The following is a 23,598-nucleotide window of genomic DNA, read 5'->3' on the forward strand; positions in this document are numbered from 1 at the left end:
GATGCCTCGCTGATAACCTGCACTCCAAACTATTTCTTTTCACTTCTGCCCGCTTTCTGAAGATCTGTCTGTTTTGGGTTTTGTCTTATTTTGGGCGCTAACAAACTGCCGACATACAACTGTGATCGCTCAGTTGGAAGCTCACAGTTCCACCAGCGGCCAGGGTTTTTATCAGCCTTTTGTGAGTGATTAGAGCTACATGTGTGACATTACATCCTAAAAAAAGAGCAGAGCAACTTCCAAGCCCTGCAGGAAGCACAAGCTAGCAGCAGACAAACCACCAGGTGTCCTAGCGCTGTGTCGGAGCCGGTGGGAGGGCATTGATGCAGCCAGGGCTTCACATCGACTTTTTTGCTCCGCAGCCATTAGGGCTAGTGGTTACTAGCCACTCAGCATTGTCACTAGCCACAATTATGTGGGAAGTTACGCTTTTATTCTGTTAAAGTTGACTATGGTGTGCTACAATTTACTTGAAGAACTAGATTTACAACCCTTTAAAATGTAAATGACCACTGTATACACACTCAAATCAAGGTGTCATCGCTATGGTTAAAGTTCCTTTTTTTTGAAGATTTTTTTTTTGGGGGGGCATTTCTGCCTTTAATGGATAGGACATCATAGATACGAAAGGGGAGAGACATGCAGAGACGTCACAGGTCGGACTTGAATCCTGGACCTTCTGCGTCGAGGAAATAAACCTCTACATATGTGCGCCCGCTCTACCAACTGAGCTAACCCGGCCACATGTAACGCTTCATTTGTATGAAAACAAAACCTATTGCATAAGTGGTGCACGGGTGTAGAAGATTAATTCAAAGTGGTTTGGAGCAAGAGCAGCTGGCACGCGCCAGTGACCGGTGTTAGAATAATCTAGTTATATAGGCCTATATGCCACTCGCCAAAGTGGCTAGTTAAGAGTGACTGCGTTACACGCCACTGCCAAATTCTACCCGCATTTGGCGGGTGGGCGGGTGCTAATGTCAAGCCCTGGTTGCAACCCATCTCTGCTGCCGAGTGTGTCTTGAATGAGCTCATGGGCTCTGGGCAATTAATGCTTTATCATGATGCAAAAAAAAAACATGATCTGTTAAAGGAATAATTCACCGCAAAATGTCGACCTTCTCCCAAAAATATCGAAGTTAACGCGGACAGATTTCTTTTGAGTCTGTGCAGCTTAATTCAGAGTGTTTTTATCGGATAAAAGTGTCCACATTTGTTGGTTGAATGCAAATGTGATCCTGGCTGCATTAAAGTCAGTATATTAAAATTCATACAGCATGCAACACCTTTCAAACTCCAAGTGAGTTATCTTGTCTTATCTTCTCATTGTCCCTCTTTCTCATCATGTCATCAGTTTTTTTGTCTAGTTTTTCTGATCACAGTCCTCTTCTTTAGCTCTACAAAACATCTAAGTGTGTATGTGTATTTGCACGTTTTAATTCAGGTGTCGTAGACATAATCAGGATGTATCATATTTGAATAAAGATATCAGGTTGCATGAACGTGGCCCTAGATTCTTCTCACAATGTACCTACAGTACAGGGTTTTTTTCATCTGTGAAAACAGGTGAAAAAGTTTTCGCAGCTGATAATGGGGTAATGAGGGCGCCTGGGTAGCTCACCTGGTAGATCATGCGCCCATATAGAGGTTTACTCCTCGACGCAGCGGCCGCAGGTTCAACCCCGCCCTGCGGCCCCTTGCTGCATGCCATTCCCCCTCTCTCTCCCCTGTCGTGTCTTCAGCTGTCCTTTATAAATAAAGGCCTAAAATGTCCAAAAGAATTATCTTTAAAAAATAAATTGGGGTAATGGTGCACTCTTGGGGCCCGAAATGAGTATTACAACAACAACAAATTACCAGCAACAGATTAGACAAAAGAGAATTTACACCTGCCAACACTTTTTTTCCACATATTCTTAGGTCATAAACACAGAAGAGATCGGACTTAGAAAATAGATCACCAGAAGAAAGCCTTGACTCAAATTGTTCAAACTGTTTCTTATTTACCTGCAGGGGCGGATCTAGAAAAATATTTATGGGGTGGCGAGAGGGGTGGCAGGAAGTTTTGAGGGGTGGCAACATATGGCAGACGTGTATTTACTGAATTTAATCACAGTTTGATGAGATTTAGTATGTACACACTACAAGAGGGCACAGGCTGCCATTTGCAAACTCATACAGACAAACTTAATCTCATGCAATCAATGTCTTGCATTTGATGTTTCATGTATAACAGTTCATATTAGCAATAAGTGACCATACAATGTGATCTCACTTAATAGGAGATAGAAGTATGTAAGGGGCATTATCACAGGACAGGCATTAAGGTGAGACACAGGTGATGAGTGGCAGATGTGTGAGAGGGGAAGCAAACAGTTTTTGACTGACTGCAGTCGGACATTGGAGATTCACGCTCGTAAATGGCCATAACTTTTAATTCGTTGCTGCCAACTGGGGTGGCAGCAGGGGTGGCGAGGCTTTCTTTTAGGGTGGCATTTGCCACCCTATGCCACCCCGGTAGATCCGCCCCTGTTTACCTGCTTACCTGCTGCAAACTAAAGTTCCTGTGGGGTGTACAGTACAGCTCTGCTTATAGCTTCAACTGAAATCCCTTTAGAAGTCGGATTGCAGAAAACTGCAGTAGGCTGGGACAATGATGCCTTCGGAGTCCGCCGTAAACTGATGAGCGAGTTGGTTTAGAACGGAGCAGATGTGACTATCATATCAGAAATAAATATGAAAGTGGTCAGAGGCAGAATCACAAAAATCACAGGCAAAAAACAGTCCAATCAATAAAGTTTAACTTGACAGACAGGGTATTACATGACTCGGTAACACTTTACTTGAAGGTATCTAGCATTGCCAATTTTAGACCCTTTTTAGGGGGGCTCAAGCTCTCCTAAAAAACTTTTTTTTTTAAATCAATTTTACTTCTTCAAGTTAGAGTTTGTGAACTTATCTGTTAGTGACATTTTTGCAAGGCACTGTATCCATGTCACATTCTCATTAGGGGCTGAGGGGCCCCCTAAAGGTCTGATCCTAGAATCGCCCCTGGTATCTACATAAGAGTGTCATGACACTGTTATGAACAGTCATGACATATGAACCCTAACCCTAACTTGTCATGACAAAAACCGAATAACATTTACTAAAAGAAGCGTTATGTCATAAACGTTTATGACTTGTTTATAATGCTTATGACATGTACATGACAGTGTCATGTCACTCTTATGTAGATACCTTCAAAGTAAAGTGTAACCCATGATTCTTCTTCTTAGTTAACTGATTCATTAAACACCATCCTGCAGTAAGCAGGTAAAACAAGACATTTTTACTTGAACACTCGCTATTTCCAACAAAAAGAAGATTCGGTGTGTTAAAAGTGCTTTCAGTTTGTCATCCAAGGAGTTACATTGCTTTCTGTGCCTTTTTAAAACGACTGCGTTTTGTGTGAATGTTGCGCTTCATTCAGTCTGATTCCTGTCGAGCCAGAGCCAACTGAGAGAGGTAATCACCAGATACATGGAAGGTGATGGTATTAACTTATTTAGTTATTTCAGGTTTATTTTGTCAGGGACAACGTGGCTGTAGAAGCATTGGGATTAAGTCTAGCTGTGTGCTGTTTAAAATCTCACAGAAACCGAACAAAAGGTGCATCGCTGTGTCCAGGCGGTTGACGAGCAGACACAGTATGTACCTATATATAAACCTCAAGCTCTTAATGCCTCGTTCTGTCACAACTCAAAGGTTAAGCACCAAGGGAACAAATATCATTCCAAATATGTGGTTCATATTGTCATATGTGTCATTTCAGGCTCAAACAAGACACTTTACTTACGTTTCTTTCTGTGTGTTTGTGTGTAGAATATGCATTCTCTGTTGTGTCACACACACACGCACACACACACACACACACACACACACACGCGCGCTTACACTCCCGTTACGCCTGTTCTGGTGGAAGTTATAACGGCAGAGTGACGTCACTGTATCCAGTTTGTATATGGAGATCTGTTATTAAAACATTAAAGCTGAAGCTTTAAGCTTGTGTGTGTCCTGTAATATGTATCATCATAACATTAAAGTGGTTGAAGACATCCAGTATGATGGAGGTGCTGGGATGTAACTAAGTACATTTACATATTCAACTGTACTTCAAATTGAAGGTACTTCCATTTTATGCTACTATATACTTCTACTCCACTACATCTCAGAGGTCCAGTTGTTCATCCCCTTCCTGACCATGTACTGCATCTTCTCCACATTTGGTGAATTTTTCATCCAAAACTTTACTTAAGTAAAAATATGTAAGTATTATCAGCGAAATATACTTGAAGTATCAAGCTTGAAAAGTACTCTTTGTGCAGTAAAATGTTCCCTGTCAGTGTTTCCCTGTTATATCTGATGTTTCTGGATTAATATTCCTGCTGCATTCATGTCTATGTTGCATTTTACTGCCGTAGATGTTTACGGTTGTGCTCATTTTAACTCCTGTATATACTGTTGGGTAGTTTAATCTACAGCAATGCATCATGGTCTATAAGATCATCATATGTTTGTAGTGTCGCTGTCCTGTGAGAACCACGAATCTAAAAAGTTTTACAACTTTTCATGGTGTCAGAAAAACAGCCCTGTTTTCAGCTTTGTGACGATGCATTTTCCAGCTGATCCGAGAGGCTTTTTAAAGACTTTATTTAGATTAAGAAGGAGGATAAGATTCTCAACACATAAAGGAACACTTCATCCTTCAGTTTATCACAAACATTCAACATCAACACATCTGGACAGGAAGGGGATGTCATCTGAAAAAAAGTAACTTAAGCTGTCAGACAAATGTAGTGGAGTAAAAGTGCAATATTTAGGCTACCTCTGAGATTAATTGGTTTCCATTAATTTCCATATAGTAGCTATTAAATAAATTAGCAGAGTCTAGCAAATTATTTGAGTTGTGTGATCAAACAGTTTACAATAATGTAATCAACGTTGTGTTTCCGATCTGCTGATACATTCTCATACCAGACATAAATGGACCCCAGAAATGAAAGTAATAAGCATTAAAACAATTAAAAAACTGATTAATATAAGCTACAGTATGTTATGTTGAGCAACTTCTTTTTTAACTGAGACTGCATCTTGATTTCACATCTCCCTGGTGGTCGATAGTCGATAGGCCTACTTCTCTGCACCTGTGGAGGAAGAAAAACAACCTAGCCGACTTTAAACGACCTGAGCCGAAGCTGAGAGACTTCTAGGCTAGTCCCGCCCTGCGAAGCAGCCCGATTAGTTGGGCATTGACCTCGAGTTTGGTTCTTGTTGTTGTTAATGTTAGGATAGCCGATTGGTCAGGGGATAGGACCTCAACAATTCGGGTTACGTTACCTAACGTAAGCATGGACGCCTGGCCAATGGTAGTGTGTGAATGCTATTGAAGGGCGGGCCTTGTCTCGAAGTTGCCTGGGTTCATATATGTCAATGGGGTTCATAGGGTCCATACGGTTCCAATACTGTAATAAATTAACGCCGCCGAGAAACTACGCCGAGAAAGGACAAAAGGTTGTGGACGCGACTGGGGGGCGGGGCGTCCGAACGTCGGTTCCTACGTGGTACGTGGCGGGCTGCGTCAAGCCACAGATGCTCATTAACGCCGGAAACTTAAATATATAACAAAATAAATGTTCTGCTACAGAAATAGAGGCAGCGAAGGAGGAAAGAAGAGACTGATAGGTTAGCAGATCACCGTGGTTGTTTAGATTTCCTCCATTTACTTTCCGCTACCCGTATTGCCCCCGTTGATCTTTCAGCACGTACTGAGTCGTATGAATAGGTTTGTAGGCTGTAAATAACATGGGTCTAGTCATTTTTTTTATATTACATCATTATTTAGGCTATTTGTTATCATTTTTGTATTATTAATCTAAATATGTAAAGAAGTTATAGTTAACTTAAACTTTCATGTAGCCTTGTGGATTAAAAAAGTCTAAGTAACTGATTATTAAAGGTTTATTTAGATAGGGACAGATACAAAAAAAAAACATAGATAAACTTCAACAGTCATCTGATGTAGGCTATCATACTGTTTTTAGCCGATTCTAATTCACGACACTTGTCGTGGAGAAAAACTTAGTAATTTACAGTACTAATTATTTTCCACCACTGCCAAATAAACAGAAAGGCAACTTAAAATTAGTCCTAACTGGAAGCCAGTAACGTGAGCTCAGGAAGACTTTTATTTTGTAAACAGGACCGGAAACCGCGTTTTCTTTTCAGGCGGAAGCTCGAGTCGACACGGTTGATGGATTGATATCAACAGCGTAGTCCTGCCTGCCCTTATCAACCTATCAACCATAAACAGAAACAATAGTGAAGAGCAGAGTCGCAGCCCAGCGTGGTTTCAACATGAAGGAGAAAGAGGAGACCGTCGCGGTTAAGCGGTGAGACTCATTTATTGAAACACACATTTGAATGTGTTTTTTTATTCCGAGTTGTCTAGTGTGTCGTGTCGTGTGTTCACTGCAACTTCCCGAGTTCCAGTTAGCCATTATAGAAAACACAACAGCGACTGTGGAGTGCAGACCGGACGTATAATGCAGGCTGTGCTTTGTCACAGCGACATTACGACGGTGTTTTAGTTAGTTAGTCTTTTAAATGTTGGATTAATGTCGCTTTCACATCACAGCTGCGAGAAATGTAGGCTTCTCGCGTGTCTAATCTCTGCACCAAACACTAGTGTAAATCTACATCCACCAATGTGGCCTACTCAAGTATTATCATGGCTACTTAAGTGCAGGTAGGCTACTTGTACTTTACATTTTATGCTAATTTATACTTATACTACTTACTACATTTCAGAGGTAAATTTTGTCTACTTTTTGCTGCACAATAACTTAAAAGTTACTAGTTATTAGGGCTGCTCCCTCTTAGTCGATTAGTCGACCAATCGGTCGTTTTGGTCTTAAGTCAACTTAGATTTGTTTAGTCGATTAGTCATGTTTTATGCTTTTTTTCATACTGAATGACTTATTTCCAAGAAACGTACGAGCACATCTCTGGTAAACACAAGAATTAAAGTGGTGCTTTAGCACGACTCTTTGCGGAGAAACTCAGATTTACAGATCTGTCGATTAAATCAACTAATCGATTAGTCGATACAATTGAATGCGTGTTAGTCAACTAAGAATTTCTTCAATCGAGCACAGCCCTACTAGTTATTCAGATGAATAATACAAAATATAATCAACAGATACATTTTGATGTAATGTAATAGATTAAAATAGAACTTAATTGGTCCATGGGGAGAAATTCACAAGCTACCAGCTGCAACTTTAAAGCTATGTGCGTATTTCTGTCGTTCATTTCTATTAAAAAGTTACGCATTATGGGAGCCTGGGTAGCTCAGCTGGTAGAGCAGGCGCCCATATATAGAGGTTTACTCCTTGACACAGACTCTGACCTGCGACCCTTTGCTGCATGTCATTCCCCCGTCACTCCCCTGTCATGTCTTCAGCTGTCATCTATAAATAAAGGCCTAAAAATGCCCCCCAAAAAAATCACCAAAATGCATCCTAGGGTATTTTTGTGAATGTACGTGAGTCAAACTTTAGTTTAAAAGCATAATTAGGACCGAATCGCCACTTTTAAGATTCAACGTATTCTCGTTTTTGGGTCAAATGGCCTTTTGAATGGGAGTGCTAGGGACACTCTCACGCTAGTCTCAAAATAGCTATTTTCGAAATACTAATAGCCGGGACACACTTAGCCGATTATCGGCCGTTAGACAGTCTGGCGAGGTCAGTGACACGAATCTGTTCGGTGTGTCCCGTGCCGTCGTCAGTCTGGGGGGCTGTCGGCGTTCATTTTGGTTGACATGTTCGGTCGGCGGCAGGGCGGTCGGGGCTCACCCGGAAATGGGGAGCAGAATGAGGTGACTAGAGTCTCTCAAAATCTGATGAAAATCTTTTAAACTGACCTTTGTTGATCTGAAATGAAGACAGATTCAGCAACTGCACGGCCTATTTCTCGCTTAAAATGTTTTCAGAAACATGTTTCAGGTGAACTATTTTAGTACGATATGAGATCGTATTCTGAACGGCCGCCATGACAGTCTGGCTTTGAATTTCCGGAGAAAACAAACCCATGTGACACGTTCGTCCAATCAGCTGCCGGTTTTCATTTCCTGGGCAACAATACAGAGTAGCACCGCCTGCTGTTATAGAGATGTATTACGTCTCGTCTCGTCTTGTTGGTCTGTTCTGTGGCACTTTTTGGACCAACACGGGGAGACTGATCATCTCGACTGGCTTTTCTGTCAACGGTCGGCCGTCTGGTCAGTGTGTGTGTAAGCAGCTTAAGGAGATAACATGGGCACAGGCTAATTATTGCTAACTAAAATGTTAGTTAACATTAGTAATTAAACCTAAACGGCTAATGTAAGTCCAAACTTCCTGCGAGCTCTCTTGTACTATACGGTAATTCCTCTACTGTGTGACACAATCGTTAGCCTATTTTTACAAAAACATCTGCTACGGAGCCATAACGTGAGGTACAAGGTAATGGAGCCTTTTATACATTGTTGTGTTTCTTTAGAAATAAACAATGGACAAACAGAGTCTTTAAACGCTTCAGATGTAAAGTTATTCGCTGTCAAATGGAATGCTAACGGGAGGTGATCGTTTTGTAGCATCAAAATGGCGCCATAGGAGGTTCAGGTTCTGAAGCGAAGCTTACCCCCCTGGGCATGACCTAAGAGGACCCCAACTCAGCAGGAAGTTAAAACCAGCTGCACAAGGGGGTGGGGTTACCAAACATATGTGTTCTGTGCACTTTGATGCATACCGCTGGCTGTTTATGGGTCAAGTTTCCCGCAGACCGAGGTGACGTCATCAAAAGTCTTGTTTTGTCTGACCAACTCAAAGATATTCCCGTTATTATCACATTAGACGAAGAAAAACCGCAAATCCTCCCAATGTAGACGATGAAACTAGATGTTTGTGAATTACATATGTACATTTGCAAAATGTCCAAAAGCTCTATTTTATAGAACTGTGTTTTTGTAAAGATGGAGAAATGTCACCTACATTTTACTGCCTACTCCGTGCCGTGTCAAAGTTGAATCTAATGTAAAAAAAAACATGAACTTTGAAATTTAAAGACACTGAATATCCCCAAATATTGACTGTTTGCTAATTCAGTCCAAAGTATATTGACATCATTGCCATCCAGTGTCGGTGGGAAAAAACTGTTGTGTGTGTGTGTGCGTGTGTGTGCGCGTGTGTGTGTGTACTTGTTTGTGTTTTGAAAGCAGCAGTGGATTGCATGCCATCGCACACTCTTGGGTTACAAGAAAAACTACACTCTTTGTTTTTGTGAACAGTATGTTCCAACCCAAACAAGGCCGAGCTTGATGTGCTATTCAGAGTTGTGTGTGTGCGCGCGCATGCACGCCTGCTCCTTGACACACTAAATATGTTTCTGTCTCTGAGGCCAGTAGAGGACATGGAGTTCTGTGTGTGTGTGTGTGTGTGTGTGTGTGTGTGTGTGTGTGTGTGTGTGTGTGTGTGTGTGTGTGTGTGTGTGTGTGTGTGTGTGTGTGTGTGTGTGTGTGTGTGTGTGTGTGTGTGTGTGTGTGTGTGTGTGTGTGTGTTATGTGGTCTGTGTGTTTTGTCTCAGACACTTTCACAGGACTGCTAATAAACAGCTGTTTACATTCAGTGAGCACTATTTGTTTTGCAACACATACGTGTTTGGGTTATTAGTAACGGCAGTATAATTATCATTGGTAGTAGAACATTAACAGGAGTAGTAGCATCAGTACAGTAGTATTGTTAGGTTTAGTAGTGTGTGTGTGTGTGTGTGTGTGTGTGTGTGTGTGTGTGTGTGTGTGTGTGTGTGTGTGTGTGTGTGTGTGTGTGTGTGTGTGTGTGTGTGTGTGTGTGTGTGTGTGAAGCCTTCTGAGATAACCGAGGTGTGACTTTGTTGTTAAATCCTTTTCCTTCTGTTTCAATCGCTTCAATCAATTGTCCAGTCATATTTAGTATTTGTTTGCTTATAGTTTGTAACATCGTAACACAAGTGCTCCATTAGGGCTGCAACTTAACAATAATTCTTGTTATCCATTAATCTGTTGATTATTTTCCTTTTTTTTTATAAAGCAAATGATTGTTTGGTCTATAAAATGCCAGAAAATAGTGAACAATGTCGCAGCCCATGGTGACGGCTTGCTTTCATAGATAGATGGCTGAGAAAACCAACATATGTTCTCATTTGGCAGGCTGTTGGCAGTTGAGTTTTGGCAATTTTGTGGTTTTTGGCAACCACTGCATTACAGAATCAACCCAAAAACAAACCAAGGCAGCCTTTAGGATTTGAATCATCTGTCAGTGACGCTGTTAACAGTTTGAGACGATGCGTTCTTCCTGTTATTGCTCAACCCTCCCAGCATAGAGGCTGCCTGCAGGGCTCCAAAATACCTGCTAGAAATAAAAACCACAATATAACCACTTTGTATTAAAACAATCTCCGGACAAGAAAACCTCATAATACAACTACAACTATTGCAATAATATTGAAAAATAAAACTAATTGAGCTTTAATTTAATTGTTTATGGTTTAACTCAAACACACCTTACTTATTCAAAAGAGTGGAACTAACTAAATACAAAATATAATGTAGGCTATAGCCTATGGCATAATTTAAACAAGTCTCTGGAAAAGTAACGGGTATCTCTCTCTCCTCTGCCTGCTGCGCTGTGTGCGTGCTTGTGTGCGTGCTTGAGGAGTTTAACTCCGAAAAGACAGTTAACCACAGGTCCCCGTTAATCTTATGATGGACATGTGTTGTGATATTTAAACAAATGATCCGTCGACGGCAAAATAAAAGCCTCTTATTTACGGGACCGGTCTAAAAGACCTCCGGCTAACAGCGGGGTCTCCGAGTGACTGTCCGAGCGCCGAGCTAGCGGCCCCGGCAGGCGCAAGCTGGCGGCCGCGTCACTATATGGAGCTCCGAAAACTTTGGAGCAAATTGTCAATTCGGCAAAGATTTTCTTAAGACTGCCTATATTCGAAATCTAAACCTTTCATTTCTCGCCTAAAATGTTCTCAGAAGGGAATTTAGCGATGAATAAGATGGCGAATTTTTTTTTATAATTGTCCCGTTTTTGGGCTGTCTATGTACTGGAAATCCGACCATCGTTGAATGCCGAAATGAATGTTGGGACACAGGTGCTGCGAAGTTCATACAAGTTACCAACCGATGTATCCTCGGTAAAATGGGCGTGTCAAGAACATTTCCGGGAATCTTATCTGTTCTTGGTGAAATGCAAACTTGTTTATTGGGACAGTACAACACGAGATGACGTTTCACAGGGACACAAGAACACAAGTTAATAGAAGAACACCGATTGATAAACGCCCTCTGTCTTTAGGTCTGGCTGCTGTGCTCGAGTGGGGGGGGCGGGGCGGAGCAAGGCAGAAAGAGGGAGAGAATACCATGGCAGTATTGAATAATCGGAGCCCAGATGCAATTTTTGTCATTTTCAACATTTCTGATCCTCTGAATAACAACAGAAAATTGGAAAGACAGGTTAAAGATCCAATTTTTTAATTTGTCAAGGTGGGAAAAAAAATGAAAAATTGGATATTTGAACCCATTTTTCTGTTTTTCCAAATTTTCTGTTTGTGCTTAGAAAATTGAACTGATAAGCGTTACACGGACCGTGTCTAACTGCGTGTCAATCACTGCTCATGCACACACATTCATTCTCCCTTGTGGGGGAGGTGCTAAGGAGATCGTTTGGCCTCTAGCAGAAAGGGGGGAGGGACTGGGAAGTTGTTGATGTTCAAATTCTTTGGTTAAGTCCTGGATCTTCACAATCCTACCTACAGTACCTTAAAGGTTGGATTTTTCCTCATTTTTTTTTAATTAAGGCATTAAGATCAATTTCCAAAAGATGATTATTTTTATTTTTTTATTCCTCTTTTTAGTCAACTTTAGCATGGGTGTATTCACTTATGAGCACCACTGTAAATGAGCTGAGCGGACTAGAAATATCACCCGTTGCTTAATGTTTCCAAGGTCTGTACTATTTACTGGAGTAATTAATGTTTTCATTGCATAAGAACATTATGGGATGGGACTGGTTGTGCCAGGTATTAGTCAAACCCCTCCAGTGTTTCCAGTAAAACGAGATTTATTGTTTGGAAAAATAACTTTAGATTTTGATCGCATGGAAATATAAATTAATGGTCTTTTAAAAATGCTCGCTGGTGGAGGCAACTGTCTGACGCGTAATTGGTGATAATGGACTCCCTGTTGGAAATTAACCTTTAACATTGCATATAAAACTTCTGATCTACAGAATCCAGTGGTACCAACCGTGTCATGCTAGCTTAGATAGATAGTTTATTGTCGTTGCATATCACTACACAACACAATTTAAGATGACATCACTCACTTAGCAGCATAAAGATGGAAAGTGACAGTGTCAGCAACAATAAATGGATAAATATGGAGTAAAAAAAGAAGTATTAAAACCAGTGCATTATCAACACAGTATGGTTCAAATCCAGCTTAGCTTAGCCTTTCAGCAGCTCCTTTATGGCCCTGGGGAAAAAAGCTATGTCTCATGCGGTTTGCCCGCGCCCTCATGACCCTAAAAGCCTGCCTGAGGGTAGGGTGTCAGAAAGGATATGTCCAGGGTGTGTAGGGTCTGCTTTGATGCTTGCTGCTCTTCTCTGCAGCCTACTGGAGTATACTAGTTTGTCAGGAAACTAACACTCCAAAGTTATGGCGAGGTAAAAACTGGCATGGCCATTTTCGAAACCTCTGACCGCAAGATATCTGAATCAAAATAACTTCAATGGGTACACATACACGTACAGACTTATACAGGTTTTGGCAAAACAAACATTCAGTTTTTCTAATGCAGTAGAAATGTGTTATTTTCTCCTATTTCTCCTATATTTCTGCATGCTGGGTGGGGTCTCTTTACAGTCTGGGAGTTGCATAAACGCTATGACTGGAAAGCTGAGACTCTTGTGGATTCAATGAGCCCACTTTTATTCATGTAATGTGGAATGTTAGTCACCAAATTAGCCATTTCGTTGTAGTGAGACTGTTTTTATGTTTTGTTTTTTTTTAAACTTGTGTCACTGTATAAAATGACCAGTTGTGACCTCGATGATAATCGCAGCCTCATGAAACTTTACAACCACTAACTAGAGACCTAGGGCATTACCTCTTTATATTGAAACCGATAAACACTAGAACCATTACTTAATCATGGTGGTGTACACTGTTAACATAGACTTACTGAGCCTGCTGCTATTAACGACATCACTCAGTCACTTTACCTTGTAATTCTTCTCTTAAATCGCTGCATTGCATAAATTTGTCTGCATTGGTGTCTTTATGCTGCTACAACAACAAACTTTCCTCTTTAGGGATCAATAAAGGTGTGTGTATGTTTGTGAGTGAAATGAAACCCTGTCTTTGACTTGTCAGCATATTTTTGGTGTGTGTGTGTGTGTGTGTGTGTGGGGGGGGGGGTGTTTTGTATGATGAAACCCTGCCTTTGACTTGTCAGCACATGTTTGTCGGTACTGGCCAAAGCAGTTTAGGCCGGATTGTGAGATGGATGAAGAGAGGGGGAAGAAAGTACAAGGAGGGAGGATCTGGACAGTCTCCCAGAAGCTAAAATAAATAACATTCTGTTCTCTTTAGTTTTGGACATTTTTCCCTATTTTTGCAATCAGCGCTGTTCCCACTTTGTTAAAAAAAAAAAAAAACACCCAGGAATGTTGAAAGAGCTGAACTCTGGTCATGATTTTCTCGTATAAAAACACCAGAGATCAGTTTACACAGGGCTGATGAAAGGGGGCTCTGCTGTAGTTCCTAATGTAGAGTTAGAGAAATCCCAAAGGGGCGTTGAACGCTGCAATCTTTAGCTGGAATATTGAACCCTTTTAAATGAGACTCACTTGTTGCTCTCTCTCTAATACAACCAATATAAACTGCTCTGTTTAGGCTACAAAACGCGCATGCATGAAATTCAACCTTGCGGTTTTGTCGGGATAAAGCTACAAACAGAAGGAAACTCCGCTAGCTGCTAGGCTAATGTGCAATGGTGAACACACAGAATATGGTGCACATAACTCACTGGAAATCCAAAATACTTCCACACCGGCGACTTCAGTGATAGAGGAGGGGGTTCAAGTTCTGTCGATGGGTTTCTTGCATCTGCGGTTGCCGTGCTATCTTTTGACTGGCTGTAGTTTAATTAGAGGAGGTTGACTTGCAGCACTTAAACATGTTTTTTGTTTTTTTTTCCCCGCTTGACAAGCCGACCGGACGTGACACGGGGGCGTGGCAGCATCGACTGTTCCATTTTTTTTAAAATTTGAAATAAAATCGAAATCGTGACACCCTTAGTATATAGTGCTTCAAAAAGACATGGTAATTGGAAACCTTTTACAATATGGGACTTTTAAAACTCCATGCTGTAGAGGAAAGCTGAGGCTGGAGCAACAGCAGAACTCCAAGGATTAAGATTGAAAGTTTAATTTCCTAGTGTAAATAAGTGATACAAAAATGGGTGTCTTTTCTGTATTTAGATCAGGGTTTCTCCAATTTCTTTACCTCATAACCTGAACCTGAATTTTCCTGTTTTTCAGGAAAACGTGGTTGTAGAGATACCTTTTTAAAATATGCTGAGAATGTGAGGAGTGAGGAGACTTTTCGGCATCCTTTCTATTTGTGTCATCTACTTGCTTCATTCCTTCTTTACATTTTTCCTTTTTTATCTTCTTTCCTTGATTTCATCTGTTAATTATGTCCATTCCCTCTATTTTTCTTCCTCCTCCTGTAGGACCGGTTCGGAGCAGAGGAAGCTGCGGTCTCGTGATGCGGCCAGAAGTAGGCGGAGTCAGGAGACGGAGGTGTTTTATGAGCTCGCCAGCACTCTGCCGCTCCCCCGTCGAGTCTGCACCCATCTGGACAAATCCGCCATCATGAGAGTCGCCCTCAGCTTCCTGCGGCTGCACCACCTCCTCAGACCCGGTAAGAAACACTTCTTCAGATGGCCGTCCGTCTGAACAGAACCTGATCGTCCCAGATCATGTAGTGGAAGTAAATGAGGCATGGGTCTGAAAATATGGCCGCAATTATGTCTGCTTGCTGGAGAATGGGTTTACTTACAGAGTAGTCTATATCCACGACTTTCCACTTCCGTGATTGGTCCGTTGGCGCCGGAAATTCCACCGGATGTCACTCTTTACAGACGGATGTTACCTTCTGCTTTCTTTGTGTTGGCGTTGTATACTCTGGTGGATTTGTGAGGACTGTGGTTAACTGCTCCTCAGATCTCTGCAGGGTAAATCCAGACAGCTAGCTAGACTATCTGTCCAATCTGAGTTTTCTGTTGCATGACTAAAAACAACTTTTGAACGTACACACGTTCCACCAAAACAAGTTCCTTCCCGAGGCTATTTTGCAGCGGCTCCGGGGCTCCGTCTGGGTCTTGGCACCACCCAAGACGATTGTGATCGGTTTAAAGAAATGCCGATAAACCAGAACACGTTTTTCTCCCATCCCGGAATGCTGTGTGGACTAGCCAGTCCTTCCTCTGCAGCGCTGTGGAGGAAGGTCTGGAAATGCGAGACTACTTGGCTCCACACAGAGCTTTCGCCATAGCGTTGTGTGTGTGTGTGTGTGTGTGTGTGTGTGTGTGTGTGTGTGTGTGTGTGTGTGTGTGTGTGTGTGTGTGTGTGTGTGTGTGTGTGTGTGTGTGTGTGTGTGTGTGTGTGTGTGTGTGTGTGTGTGTGTGTGTGTGTGTGTGTGTGTGTGTGTGTGTGTGTGTGTGTGTGTGTGTGTGTGAGTGGGTGATAGGGGCGAGGGAGAAGTGAGAGGGGACTGTAAGTGCTTCGATTCAGTAGCTGTAGAACTTCATAGTGAGGAGTAGCGACTCTAGAGTCATAGTGAGGAGTAGGGACTCTAGAGTCATAGTGAGGGAGTAGCGACTCTAGAGTCATAGTAGGAGGGGATAGTGAGGAGTAGGGACTCTAGAGTCATAATTGAGAGTAGCGACTCTAGAGTCATAGTGAGGAGTAGGGACTCTAGAGTCATAGTGAGGAGTAGGGACTCTAGAGTCATAGTGAGGAGTAGGGACTCTAGAGTCATAGTGAGGAGTAGCGACTCTAGAGTCATAGTGAGGAGTAGGGACTCTAGAGTCATAGTGAGGAGTAGGGACTCTAGAGTCATAGTGAGGAGTAGGGACTCTAGAGTCATAGTGAGGAGTAGGGACTCTAGAGTCATAGTGAGGAGTAGCGACTCTAGAGTCATAGTGAGGAGTAGGGACTCTAGAGTCATAGTGAGGAGTAGGGACTCTAGAGTCATAGTGAGGAGTAGGGACTCAAGAGTCATAGTGAGGAGTAGCGACTCTAGAGTCATAGTGAGGAGTAGGGACTCTAGAGTCATAGTGAGGAGTAGGGACTCTAGAGTCATAGTGAGGAGTAGCGACTCTAGAGTCATAGTGAGAGAAACAGAGTCTCCCCTGAGCTTTCTGACCACGGCGTAGATGTTACTTGAAGTATAGATCAAGCTTAACACAAGTAAACCATCATCCACGCATGACGCAGACTTGGAGTTAGGCAGCGGTTGGAAAATATTTTGGTTCATGACAACCCAACAGGCAATTAAAGTTTCAACCGAGGCTCTTCTGTCTGCCGTAATAATCACCTGGTCGCTTTTTACCGCAGGTAAGAATCAGAAAGAGGAGTCTGAAGAGCAGAACGGAAAGAAGAAGGAGGAGGAGGAGGAGGAGGAGGAAGATCCAATGGATGCTTTCTATCCTCAGGCGCTGGCGGGCTTCGTCATGGTGATGACCGAGGAGGGAGACATGATCTACCTGACGGACAACGTCAGCAAATATCTCGGGATCACGCAGGTAAACTCCCTGCAGGACGGACGTGTTCAGCTTCAGCAACGTTAAAACAACAAAAGAAAAGAATAATAAGTTAAACATTATATACACAGATCACACGGTAGCCAACGTGTTCACATATTCAGACGTTTTCAAACCTCCCGTTCCCCATTCATGTGTCTGGTTCACCTGTTCTGAGTCGCAGCGTTTACTAGAAGCCTCTGGGACAGTGCGTGACCTTTTGAGTGACTCGAGCAGAGAGAAGCCATCCATTAAATCTATTCTTAGATCTGTTGGGGATCAGGTTTGTCATTGTAACACAACTACCTTGTGATCCGTGCATACAGAAATAGAGCGAAATGTAATGTAGAGCTGTAATGATTTTAATCCGACTGTGAGCCGAGTCAGTGTCCGGTCCTTCAGCAAAGATTCTACAACTCCTGCCAATGATTTAATTTGATTTAGTTTGTTTGGGTTAATTTAACGTTAACAGCACTACAACAAATTGTTAAAAGCAAAGTGTTTTTATAAAAACTTGTAATAAAGAAAAAGTGAATACAGATGGACCCTTAACCAAATATACTAAATACATGATTGGACATGAAATACACACGTACCATACATAGTGGTATAGTGAAGTAAAGTGTTTCAGTCGCAGCCGCTTTCCAACCTCAAACCGATGCATGTGTTTGTTACTGACAGTTGTTGTTTGTGGTTAACAGCTGGAGCTGCTGGGTCAGAATATTTATGACTTTGTTCACCCCTGTGATGAGGAGGAGCTCCGAGACCTGCTGACTCCACGTCCAGGTCAGACACACCATGTATTATCACAATAAAAATCCTCTCGCACAAAGACATGTTCAAGATTTCCTCTCAGACCCAAACAGAGGCCTGTACTACGAATCAAGATCAGCATGCCCTGGATTTATTTCAGTTACCCGGCTTCCCCTAACCCAGTGGTTCTCAAGCTTTTTTCAATAATGTACCACATTTAAACAGTTTTTTACGCCATGTACCCTCTAACCAGCGCAAATAATTTTTGGTAGAAAAAAAAGTCTCTATAAAGAGGAACAATACAGCGATGTCAGCGATAGATTTACTAAACAGCCTTGTACCTGGAAACAAAAAAACCCGACAAAACCTTGGAAAAAGACGGTAGAAAGAAGAAAGTAAGGCAAGAATAGGTCGAAAATGGTAATAAAAACTTCAAAGAAAAAAAGACAGAAAAAAGAAAGGCAAGAATAGGTTAAAACAAGCGACAAACCTTCAAAAAAAAGGTGACAAACTTCAAAAACTTTGAAAAAAAGCGCGAGAAAAAAAAGATAGAAGTAACTACAGCCTTGTAACTGAAAAACATTTTGCAAAAAATGTCCCGTACCCCCTGCAGTCCTCCAAAGTACCCCTAGGGGTCCACGTACCCCCATTTGAGAAACACTGACCTAACCTAACAACCGCGGTCACGACGGTGGTTAACAACTAGTTCAATCAAACCAGGGTTTCCCAATCCAATCACAAACATCTACCAGAGCCGCATGTTTTACATAAGAAGAGCAAACTATAATTCTACATAAATATGAAGAACACCGACACGGTTTTACAGGCAAAACGCAATACAGTCGCTGCTTCCTAAAACAGGAAGGAAAGCTGGCAGAAATAGCCGACGCTGTTAAGTGTATATCAACGCTTATCAATATCGCTTCCTCATCAGTCAGGACCGAGATCTGACCATAATTACACTAATTACATAACTACGCTTTCCATAAACGGTCGTTGCTTTAGCCTTTTATTTCAGTTGCAACCCTGGCAGTGGGAAGCGATTGTGAGAGCAAATAAAAAATATTAAAACGTAATTCAAACAGATGTGCCCATTGACAACACACGGCTCAAGAAGCCGGCAAAGATACGTAATTCCCTCCGCTGAAAATCTATATCTTTCATAAAGATACCCCTCAGGGAATGTTAACGCGGTTGTCGGTCTCTATAATGTTTAACTTTTATGAGCGCACCCCTCTCTCTCTCCGAGCTCCACCGGATCTTCTAAGAACGGTGACACCGTTATCAATCGAGTATTGATTGGTCAGTAGGCGGTGCTTTAACACCGGTTGATCTCTAATCTCCAACGTAACCTGCTCCCGAGCAGGCTAGGTGTTCAACATAAGTTACCACGGCGATTAAAATCCGGTGACAAGTGATCCACCGTCGTGATACAGAAAACCCTGGGTTGAACCATAGACTGTTCATATTAATGGACAGAGCATCCAGTTCAGCGAAGTACTGCAAATGCAGAAGTGATTAAACCTGCATTTTATCTGAAGGTGGTGTTTTAGGGCGTGGCTATGATGCGATTGATTCGCGGCCTGTCTTATATGTAATATAACTATGGGACAACTATATATTTCAACAAAAGAGGTGGGAGGTTTGGCCTTGCCTAACTTTCAAACGTATTACTGGGCAGCCAACTTTAGAAACTTACTGTATTGGTGCCGGCATGATTTGCAACTGTGTAAACCTCTCTGGGTGCAAATAGAGGCTGCTTGTTGTTCCCCAGTCACACGGACATCTTTGCTCTGTTCTTCTATCCCCCCCTACTCAAAGTACCTCAATTAATAATCCAATTGTTAAAGACTCTCTGAGGATTTGGACTCAGTTCCGTCGAGCTCTAGAGCTTAAGGGTCTTTCTTCTGCTGCACCCATTGCCAGTAACGCTTCCTTTCTACCCTCTCTTTTTGATGGGGCTCTCAATATTTGGAAATCACAGGGTCTAGTTACAATTGATCAGTTATTTATTGATAATAACTTTGCTTCATTTGACCAATTTCAAAATAAACTTTCTTTGTCCAATTCACATTTATTTCGGTATTTTCAAGTTCGGAGCTTTGCCCGTAAACATTTTCCTGAGTTCCCCTCTCCCCCTCCTAGAGGTGTTATGGAGTGTACTTTAGACCAGCATAAATGTATAAGGGGTGCCATTTCAAAGTTTTACAGTACAATAAATGACAATCAATCCCCATCTAGCAGGTCATTGAAAACTCTCTGGGAGCAGGACTTAGGTATTTTGTTAGGAGATGAAACCTGGCACCCTATCTTAAAAAGGATACATTCTTCTTCAGTTAGCTCCAGACATAGGCTTATTCAATTTAAGGTAGTGCATCGTATTCATTGGTCTAGGGTGAAACTTGCCAAGATATTTCCTGACTTAGACCCCACCTGCCCACGCTGTGTTGCAGAGCCAGCCTCTCTCTTTCGTTCTTTCTGGTCCTGTTCTAAGCTATTAAGGTTTTGGGGGGGAATTTTTTGTTGTATCTCAGAAATCCTTATCACAGTAATAGATCCCAACCCATTGACAGCTTTATTTGGGGTCCTTCCGGAAAATGTTAAACTTACAGCTTTAGAGAGGGATAATATTGCACTTTGCACACTGTTGGCTAGAAGACTTATACTAATTAACTGGAAGCTGCCATCTCCTCCAACCTACCGTCAGTGGATTTTTGACCTACTTTTTGCCCTCAAACTTGAAAAGATTAAATTTGGAGTTAGAATGAAACCCAAACTTTTTCTTGAAATCTTGGAGCCCTTTTTTGGATTATTTCAAGGAGACAAACTCTGGATAAAACCCTTTTTTTCTTTTCCCTCTCTGATTTATTTAGTTGTTTATATGTATATGCATATGTTACTGTGATTATATGTTCATTTGTATGCATTTATTATGCTTGTATAATTTTTTTTGCTTTTTGTTTCCCCCTTCATTTCATTATGCAACATTCTGATACTTGTACTGTGCTTGAGAAGTTTTTCTTAATAAATAAAAAAAAATTATATATATATATATATATATATATATATATATATATATATATATAATTTTTTATTTTTTTTTTTCTCAAACGTAGCCAAGCTAAATCTTACCTCGAATTATGTAGGCTAGCTTTCAGCAGCAGTTGCATCCAGATTGCCAGTGAAAGTGTATAACGTAACATAACGTAGAGTGTAAGCAGCATTGCCAACTCTCCGCTATCGTCCGTCACATACCGCCCAACAGTCTATGGCTCCTCCCTCACGTCTAAAATTGTCACATCCGCAACCGAGATGGCTGCGCCCGACGACTCAAAGCAGATCTCCACAAACCATTAACCGTTAATATTTACAGTCAAAGGGTTGAACCGGAAGTTACCTCGTTAACGCCACATCTTGCTTCGTAGTACAGGCCTCGGGAGTTGGAACATACATCCTGGACCTGTGTTAATGTTACACAAACACACACACACTTTTTAAGAAAAAGAAGCCTTTATTGTCACAGAATACAACTAAATGAAGCGCGCTACTCCGGATCAGTGTAAAGAAAAGACACCAGGAAAAACACCACAAAGACAAAACATCCACAGGTTTAAACCTAATAAGTAAAATAAATAAATCCAATGTTATTTTTGCACTGGAATAAGCGTTTGTAATGTTAACATGTCACTGGTATGGGTGCAATTATTGCACTAGAATAAATTAAATTATTGCACTATTATGAATGTATTCCTTTGGGCTATTTGTTCATAGTTGGGTTTCGTGAGAAGATTAGATGCTTTTTAATTTCCCTCTCTTTCGTCTACCTCCGGTATTTAATGCTGTTTTTGTGTCTTTTGAGACTAGCCTCAGCTAAACAATCAGCATGCACCGTCATACACTGATGTCAAAATACGAAACTGGTTCTGAGATGTCATCCACTGTTTTTGGCAGTAACAAGTCATTTTTTGCCTGTGGACTTTTTAAGAATGATGCATTTATTTTATAGCTTTATCGTGTTGCTTTCAGGTTCGAGTAAGAAACTGTTGGCAGAACAGCCGAGTGAGAGGAACTTCTTCCTGCGAATGAAGAGCACTCTGACCAGCAGGGGGCGCACCGTCAACATCAAGTCTGCTACTTGGAAGGTTCAGTGTAACCAAAGATTGTATAACCTTATCTCTTAATTAATCTGAACACCAAGCCATTTCTGAGCGGTTTTTTTTTTTTGCTCCTGTCACATTGTTACTCTCCGTGGGCTCATTTTTCACTTTATCTGCAAGTCTCGCATCTCAAATTAACAAGCCCAACCATTGCCAGAAGCAGGAATAGCTCCTAAATGTCTTTTGAACAGTATACTACATTTATTGAGGGATAAAACATAAACATAAGAAAAAGAAGAAAACCGTTGAATCAGGTTAATTTCCCCAAGGGTACTCATGTATATACAACACAGAAAAAAATACTAATTCTGGCTGCACATCATTCACACAAAGAATTTATTTACATTTTTTAAAAGCTTTACACTAGGCAGTCTGTTGGGATTTGTATTGAATTGGGATCTAAAACTCCAACTGCCCCTCCTTTTTAAATAAAAAAAATCTTCTTTTAAAACTAAATGACCCTTCCCTCTGTGTGTCTGCAGGTTTTCCACTGCACCGGTCACATGCGTCAGTTGGCTGGCGGCTCCACGTCGCCCTCTGTAGGCGGAGTGATGACCCTGCTGTGTGAACCCATCCCTCACCCATCCAGCGTGGAGTTCCCCCTGGACACGTGCACCTTCCTCACCCGCCACAGCATGGACCTGTGCTTCACACACTGCGAGGGCAGGTAGGTAGACTGCTGAGTCCTGTAACTGACCTTTGACCTGTCTGTGGATGGGAGGCAAGAGAAAAGAGAGCTTCTCCTCCAGAATATCACATCTCGGAAGGTAAAGGAAATCTCCTGATTCTTTAATTTTTTTTTCTTCCTTTTGTTTTTCTTCCTTCTCTTGTTTCCAGGGTGACAGAGTTGGTGGGATACAAACCTGAAGATTTGATCGGCCGCTCAGCCTACGAGTTTTATCACGCACTCGACTCCAATCACATCAACAAGAGCCTGCACACATGTGAGTTTCTCTCTCTCTCTCTCTCTCTCTCTCTCTCTGTGTGTGTGTGTGTGTGTGTGTGTGTGTGTGTGTGTGTGTGTGTGTGTGTGTGTGTGTGTGTGTGTGTGTGTGTGTGTGTGTGTGTGTGTGTGTGTGTGTGTGTGTGTGTGTGTGTGTGTGTGTGTGTGATTTTAATTTTACTTGACTATACTTAATCCATAAAACTATCTGAAAACCATATAATTATGTCATCAATGTCTAAAATATATTAAAATTAACTTTATGTAGAATTTTTGTTGAGACGGGTAGACATGTGATCAACTTTGAAAGTTAGGTGCGATGGGGCGAGTTGGGCGGTGGACCGGCGCTTGAAGGGAAGGACTGAGCCTTAGTGTGATGCACTCAACCCCATTTGGTCACTTTTTAATGAACACTTTCAAGGATTGTAGATTCCTTAAAGGTATAGTGGAGGATTTTCCCGAATTTTAGAAAAGATCCGCCCTCTCCACTTTTTGAAAAAATGCACATGCGCAACACTCTGCCTGCTCCCGAGAGGGAACGCCTATTAAACGTGTGCACGAGAGTGCACTGTTTACAAGTTGCTGTCGGCATGGCTCATACAAGCCTACTTTCCAAAAGAAGATTTGCACTTTTTCGCAAATTGAGATGTTTACCGTGTCTGTGCTGTGCGTGACTTGTGCCAGGGCTAGCATCGCTAATCATAGCTTACATCAACTTTTACTACTTTTAAATGGGTTTTATAGCATGCCAAACTTTACCTGTGAGTGGAAACTTCGCGACTGAGGCATCAGTGGAGAGCCCAACCTG

The 23,598-nt window shown here is 41.7% G+C and overlaps 1 protein-coding gene across 2 annotated transcripts in view; it reads left to right on the plus strand.

The window, feature by feature from the left end:
* The first annotated feature begins 6,396 nt into the window (after positions 1–6,396).
* Positions 6,397–23,598, plus strand: part of hif1al (hypoxia inducible factor 1 subunit alpha, like) — a 29,173-nt gene continuing 11,971 nt past the window's right edge. For both annotated transcript variants that reach the window (XR_005641732.1, XM_039823234.1), the window contains exons 1-7: positions 6,397–6,431; positions 14,865–15,055; positions 16,753–16,940; positions 17,639–17,723; positions 21,717–21,832; positions 22,330–22,514; positions 22,685–22,791. Coding sequence is in view for 1 of the 2 variants with exons in the window: in XM_039823234.1 (XP_039679168.1) it covers positions 6,397–6,431; positions 14,865–15,055; positions 16,753–16,940; positions 17,639–17,723; positions 21,717–21,832; positions 22,330–22,514; positions 22,685–22,791 (907 nt within the window). In the remaining variant the exon portion in view is untranslated. The remainder of the gene's footprint in view (positions 6,432–14,864; positions 15,056–16,752; positions 16,941–17,638; positions 17,724–21,716; positions 21,833–22,329; positions 22,515–22,684; positions 22,792–23,598) is intronic.

The sequence above is a fragment of the Perca fluviatilis genome, chromosome 2 (assembly GCF_010015445.1).
Source record: "Perca fluviatilis chromosome 2, GENO_Pfluv_1.0, whole genome shotgun sequence".
NCBI lineage: Eukaryota > Metazoa > Chordata > Actinopteri > Perciformes > Percidae > Perca > Perca fluviatilis.